Genomic DNA, 7,466 nt, shown 5'->3' with positions numbered 1-7,466 from the left:
GATGGGTTTACTGTAGTCAATTTTGCAAATGTGAGGCCTTATGTTGAGCCATTTATACTCGCTTCACAAGCATCACAGGTTTTTTATGTGGAAGGCCCAACTGATAAGGATTGGCAAGTTGTTATCTCTACCACTGCAAGAGGTGGATATAACATGGGCACAACCATGGATGTTGAGACATATTTGCAAAGTGATGTTGGCAATCCTGTTGTTGAGAATGAAAATGAGGAAATTAGTTGGGTTCATGAGGATGGACTTGGGATTGAAGTTGATTTGTCCCAATATAATCTGATTTAGTATCTTTTATAGTTGCTAAGCTTGCTGGCCCTATTGTTATATGTTTCAATTGCTAAGGCTCTACTACTGGCTGCAATTACTTGCCTACATTTCGTTGGTCTGAAATTACTTGAAGCTTGTGAGTTTTGGTTCATTTGATTATTATATAAAATAACTAAATTTGAAGGGACAAATATGGTTTCAAATTTACGGAATTGCAGATCATGGTGTTTATTCAAGCACATGCCCGTACACCATACATGGTCTCAATTGAAATGTTAGAACATATCCTGCATACCATTATTTGCATAGAATTGCAAATGTTTTCTAATTTAGACGGTGAATCATTGCAAGTTTGTATCTCCCTGAACATTAGAAACTTAAAACTCATCTCCTCCATAATTTGTTAATTGGAAGTTTAACTTTGGGAATCAAATCAGAAACCATAATTTGGAATCGGATTTACTTGAGATTCATTTAGCTAAAATTAGTAGGAACGGAAAATTGATCTCCACCATCACTTCTGGCCAAGATTATGTAGAAATTGAGTGTGAAGTTCCTTGAAATCGAAAATTGCAGGTATACTGTAATATGCTTCTCAAAAAGGCAATAATTCCTACTATAAAATTTCCAATGTAACCTTATTCCTTTGGGAGTTTTTCACCTCATGCTCTCTAACTACCTTTGTGTTATGGGAAATTGCTATCCATCAAATCCACTTTCAAGTTTGATTATGATTCGTTAAATGTTTTAACAAAATTATTTTATTATTTTTTATAATTACAATAATCATTTCTTTGTTTTGTTTTTTAAACTTTTGAGTGTAAGATATAATGCAATTTTTGCAAATCAATTCAGACCAAACATCCAATTTTTTTTTTTCAATCACCCCTCTCTAATTTTTGATCAATAGAAATAATTTGAAACTTTAATCTGTAAATTTCTTGAATAATTTTTTAATACAATGGAAAAATTATTTTTTTAAAAAATAACAATTCAAAAAGTGAATTTCTCTAAATTTCCGGTCCAACTGCTGTTTGATTGAATTTAATCGGTTTAGTCGAAATTGCACCTTTTTAACCATCAAAGTGACTGGAGACAAGATCGAACCGATCAAGCACGATCGAATCGATCAATTTGATCATACTGATCAAACATTGTTATTGCATATTCTGTATACATACTCCATAACTAATCTTTGATTGAAGGTTGTTCGGTTTAATTGAATTTTTGGATTAACCATTGAACAAGACTGGAGACACGATCAAACCAGTCGAATCGACCGAACCGATCATTTCGAACTTGGATTGTTATTGCATATATGTCCACTCCATAACTGATCTGTGAGCGAGTTTAATCGACCTTTGTTGAATTCATGACCCATATATAGTATTCAAATATGTATAAACTGTGAATTTAATTAAGAAGTAGGGGTGTAAATTCTAACTGGTTGAGGAGACAAACAAGAAATTGGTACTTATGTTAGAATTGGCTACGTACAGATTTGGTACCGTGTGTGCTTGGATCTATAAATTCTATAATAACTTTCATCTAAAATGCAGAAAACTTACTATATCAGTCATTACTAGATGTTCACTTTTCTTACCCCCATTAATTAAGTCTAAATCCATGACCCATATACAGTATTCAAATATGTATAAACTGTGAATTTAATTAAGAAGTAGGGGTGTAATGCTGAACACCTTTTTTTTATCCTTTTATTGTTTGGAATTGAAAACATTGAATATATATATATATGTTCATTCAATTCTAAGTGTAAGCCTAAGGTTTATCAGTGAAAAGTTCAATTTTAAGATCTTCTAAGTGTTTAATAGCTTATAATAAACACAAAGTTGAACGGCAATTGCTTTGGAATCGAAAATATTGAATATTCTAAGTGTTTAATAGTTTGTAATTAACACAAAGTTACACGGCAATTGCTTTGAAATTGAAAACATTGAATATATATATATGTTCAATCAATTCTAAGTGTAAGCCTAAGGTTTATCAGTGAAAAGTTCAATTTTAAGAAATTCTAAGTGTTTAATAGCTTATAATAAATACAAAGTTGAACGGCAATTGCTTTGGAATTGAAAATATTGAATATATAATATGTTCAATCAATTCTAATCCTAACGTTTATCAGTGGAAAGTTCATGTATTCACAAGTTCATTTTCATGTTCCATAAACTAATTCGATCCTTCTAATGGCTTGTTAGACTACAAGCCATACATAATTGCTAGCAGCATAAAATAAATTGAGTACCGAAAACATTTTGATTAAATTCATGTTTTTTGTTAGCTTCTCAAAATTTTTAATTTAAGATATTTTTAGTTGTTATACTATATTGTGTATAGCTTTAACAAAATTTTTAGTTGTTATATAGCTTTAACAAAATTTTTAGTTGTTATATTTTGAGTTGTTATATTATATTGTATATAGCTGTAACAACATTTTTAGTTGTTATATTTTTAGTTGTTATGTAGTTTTAACAAAATTTTGCCCAAACACACAAAAATTAGCGCGGCAAATTGAAAAATTCAAGAGGCTTGACTAATTTACTTTGGCATCATTAGTACCGCCTTCATTTCAGACATCTTTTCCCTCTCTCGTTGTCCTCTCCCTTTGCCCTCTCTCTCTGTTTCAAGCTCGCACCACCAATTTGGATAAACCCGTCCATGAACTCGAACCCATTTGGGTAACTTTGTTGAGCTCGCACCACCAATTTGGATAAATCCCTAATTCGGTTGTTGCATTGGCTTGGTGGCAAGAAATAAGGAATTAGGGCTTCAAAGCTTGGGTGAAAGTTGGAGTTCAGATCTTTAAGCTTGGGGAAACCGAGAAGTTAGGGATTCAAGCCATAGTTTGAGGTAATTTCAGTATTTTGTGTCTAATTTTGCATTGCATGGTAGACATCTGTCTAATTTAGGTTGTTCGATTCCCATTTCTGACAAGCTCCTTCTCCGTTTCTGAGAAGCACATTTCTAGTTGATTAGGTCGAAAGCCTGGTAGAGATGATGTATGTTCTTCTTTCTTGTCAGATTAGGACAATGTGGCTTATGAGAGCTGTCAAATGCGACATAGTGTTGTGTATTGTCAGTTGCTTTCCGTTACAACTTTAAAGAGTAAATTTCCAAAGTTTTTTTTCCTCATGAATCCTGGACGTCTAAATTGTTGGTGCTGATTGTTTATGAGGAAATTTGTAGTCACAAATGAAAAGGATAGCTTTGGATTCTAGTATGATTGTTGAAAATTGTAAGTGTCTTTGCTAGTACTTGGTAGATATTGGGTTCTAAAATGCCTATTCTGTTAGTAGCGTTTTTCACCAGCAAATGATTGTGTACTGGACTGCTTGATTTGAGCAAGTAGGGGGTTTCCCCATGAATGATGGACTTCTTTTGGTTCTGCTCTGTTTTTACTTTCCATGGGAACTTTTCAGTAACCTCTCAAATGGAACTACATGACCTGAGCAGACCTTGTGACGTGAGAATATTTTGTTGATAGAGATGATAGTATTAGGATTTTGACAATTAATTTGTGGGTTTCGTCAAATTTACCCAACTGTAATCATCAAGTTCTTAAAGCTGTTTTCAAGTTCTAATTTATAAGCAAAAAGGTTTTTCAAATATAATTAGAAGCAAACTGCCCGAGTTTGATATACAATAGATGCCTTCAAAGAAAGGGACAAACTGTAGATAGTTTTGAAGTTGAAGATGATTGGCCTATTTGGCCGACAAAGTTGCTGATGTCCTTTCTGTATTTAAACTATATAGGGGAACGATTTGTGTTTTCCTTGTTAACTAGCTGTTAGTGGTTAGTTCTTTTAAAACTTCAAGAGAATTTATAAGCAGATAAGAAAAAAATCTGAAACGAGCATGCCAGCTGATCTGGTGCTGAAGTAGCTGCTTATGCAGTTAGTTTTGCTACTAATGACTAGGAAAGTGAACAGGGTGTATTTGTATAAAATTTGCAAAAACTTTGATAGTAGCTGTATTGGTTGATTCGTATTAGTAAACAAAAAATATATATACACATTTACATTTACATTTGTCCCTTCAATAAAGGCTACACATTTACATTTGGCCCTTTCTTCCCCCAAAATATATATATATGGTGGTGGACCTGGTATCAAATAAATGGTGAATTATGCAGGTATGGCCCGTAGAGGTCGAAAATGTAAGCGCGGTGCAAATGGATTGAGAGATGAACCAATTGAGCAACCTCCCTCATATCATGAAACAAGGCAGCAGCCTCCACTTGGAACAAGCCATGAAAATGTAATTGAACAAGTTCAAGGAGAAGCTGCTCGGGCACCTCAATCTCCAATTCAGAATTCTACATTGGGAATAATGCAGGAATCAGGTGACCAAGTTAATCAACAAGTTGATGGAGGTTCACAGTCGCATGAGCAGTGCCAGAACTCTCCAATTCAACAATCTCCACTTGGAACAAGGCACGTACCAACTGAAGAAAATCCAAATCAGGATTCTCAAGGTCCACATTCCAATGACACCACCTTCATGTCATGCAACTCGGACGATGCAGGTATTACTAACTGTTTGAACCAATTCCAGAAGTGCATTTTTTATGTTCATAACTTGCACCTTTTTCTTATTTTATACAGGAAAAGAAACTACAAATGATTCAAGTGAAGTACATCAGAAAACCCGAGACCCTACATTTATGAAAGAAATTTGGGGTCGGCCTAAGGACCTTCCACTGATTGAGATTAAACTCGATGACAATGGGATCCCAATAAGTGAGAAAACCTCTTTCTCTGAATTCTTGGACAGTTTGGCTAGGAATGGTATGTATTGTCCAATAGATGTTGAAAGTTGGCTTAAGATGCCAAGGAAACTTAAAATGGATATGTTAGAAGTGATAAAGGTAATGGTAGCATTTGTATTATGTATGCTTTCTACAAAAATTACTGTGAAGTTATGTTGATTTTCTTGTTCCTAACTACGTTTCAGGAAAGGTTTGCTTTGCCTATGGGATTAGAAGCTTGGACCTTAAGATCTATTGGCAAAAAATGGAGAAGCTGGAAGGCAGATTTAAAGGCTACATATTTTGATCCTGCCATGCTAAATGCTGAAGTTCGGTTTCAAAAGGACACAAGGGTACGGGAAGAGCAATGGATCAAACTTTGGGCTTATTGGAAAAGTGAAGAAGCAAAGGTACAAATCAGCTACAACATTCTTCATAAAGTTGTGTTTATCCAATGCGGTAATCTTGGTTTTGATTTTGAAATTTAGAAACTAAGTGAGAGGAACAAGAAAGCTAGAGGGGAGAAGAAGATGAACCACACAACTGGAAAAAAGTCATTTGCCCATCTTCGGAACCACTTGGTGATATCTCATCCATTTTTTAGTTGCTAATTTTTTTTACTCGTACATGTTTCATTATGTTAGCTTGTTTTTTAATTATATGCTAAATGCTAAAACTATAATTAAAAAAATTCAATTTCTTATAGGCCAAACAGTTGGGAAGACCTCCTACTAGAGTAGAAATGTTCAATAAGTTTTATATCCATGCCGATGGAACTCCATCAAGTACCATAGTTGCTGAGAATTTGGTAAGGATCTGAGAACACAAGCCTATAAATTCTACCATTATTTTCAGGCAGGCTTTTGCAATAACAAGTGTTTTCCTTTATTATGTAGGAAAAAATGAATGAGATGAAAAATCAGCTTCCATCGGAGTCGCAAGATCCAGTTGGTCGTAATGACATATTTGCCCAGGTGGTTGGGCAAGACAAACATGGTTATGTTCGCTTGTTTAGTGACAGTGTGAATCCAACGGACTTATGGGAAGACATTCCTAGTCGTAACACATGTTACCGTATAAGTGTTCAACAACAGTCAACATTGGTCCGTTTGGAGGAAAGGCTTCAGCGACAAGATGATGAAATAGCCAGCTTGAAGAAAATGGTTTTAGTTCAACATGGAAGGGGCTCTCCAATTGACAACCCGAGACATCCTTCATCATCATCTAACAATGTGTCAAGCCAAACTCCATCGCGAGCCACGCGACCTATTCGAGTAAGTATTTACAACTTTTAAACTTTCACATTTGTAAACTGGAATTTGGCATGAGTTTGATTCTTGTACTTGTTGGATCTTTACTAGGTAGGGAATATGGTTTCACTAAAAAGTTTGTTTGACCCAACAAAAATCGTGACAAAGGGATATTTACGGAGTCTGAATCCATTGGATGAGGTCGGCGGACAAGTTCTTGGGCCAAATTGGTGTGAAATACAGATACAAGTTGCAATGAGTCCACGTGAGCAATTGATTAGACCATATGATTTGCAACAAACAATTCAAGATGCACTTGGTGCACCAGTTGCTTGGCCTTGTCATTTGGTGAGATATGCACTTAAATACATTGCAGATTTTCTGGAATTTTAGTTCTAGCTATGATGATCTAATGATCGCCTTGGTCTGTGTGCACAGGTGGAAACAGCTGAAGAATGATGGGACTTCATGGTTATGACTGAGGACTCTCAACAAAATGGAAAGTTTGGAAGCTACTTCTACTTCTTTCAACTTGTTAGGGATGAGAGTCTTTTAGTTTGTGCACAAGAAAGTCATTCAAGTTATTGTAAATGACAATCTTTTGGTACTGGTTTGGGATTTTAGTACTTGCTTTTAGCACTTGTTTGCGATTTTAGTACTTGTTATCGACTTTTAATTCACTGAAATATATTTGAGTATTGACTTCTTCTTTTAAATTGCTATATGCATTCTGCTCTTTGGGATAATTTTACAAGTCTCTTGGGATTCTGGTTGATGGAATGTACAGCAGGGAGGACTAATTGCAGGTTGCTTCCATATAAAAAAAAAAACAGGGAAAAAACTCCTGGCAATTAAAAGTGTCAGTATAGTTTAGCTTCGAAAACACTAATGACAAATGACCATGTCGTCCAAAGCAGTGTAAATTCACATGGCTGCGTGACCTTAAAGCCATATATTAAGACAACTGAAGATGCCTTCATAAATTGGATACCTACTGATCCGCTACTGATGTTCTAATGCTATACGAACACTTTCGATTATCACAAAAAATAGTTTTTGTTGGCAGAAGGAATGCTATAGCAGCATGGTTTTCCTGACACATTTGAATGCTGCTAAAGATTTGAGGCTATCCCCACATTGGAAGGGACAATACTCGCCCTAAGTGTGAGGAT

General features: G+C 35.1%; 1 protein-coding gene across 1 annotated transcript; it reads left to right on the top strand.

Moving 5' to 3' along the window:
- Window positions 1-4,431: 4,431 nt before the first annotated feature.
- LOC113756008 lies at window positions 4,432-6,753 on the top strand. Its single transcript, XM_027299834.1, has 7 exons — window positions 4,432-4,822; window positions 4,902-5,164; window positions 5,251-5,454; window positions 5,751-5,852; window positions 5,941-6,318; window positions 6,406-6,642; window positions 6,733-6,753. The coding sequence occupies exons 1-7, from the start codon at window positions 4,432-4,434 to the stop codon at window positions 6,751-6,753; spliced, it is 1,596 nt and encodes a 531-aa protein (XP_027155635.1).
- The last annotated feature ends 713 nt before the right edge of the window (window positions 6,754-7,466 follow it).

This window comes from Coffea eugenioides, unplaced genomic scaffold (assembly GCF_003713205.1).
Source record: "Coffea eugenioides isolate CCC68of unplaced genomic scaffold, Ceug_1.0 ScVebR1_18;HRSCAF=85, whole genome shotgun sequence".
Taxonomy (NCBI): domain Eukaryota; kingdom Viridiplantae; phylum Streptophyta; class Magnoliopsida; order Gentianales; family Rubiaceae; genus Coffea; species Coffea eugenioides.
Note: the sequence above shows the minus strand (reverse complement) of the source record. Positions and strands in the feature narration are given on the sequence as shown.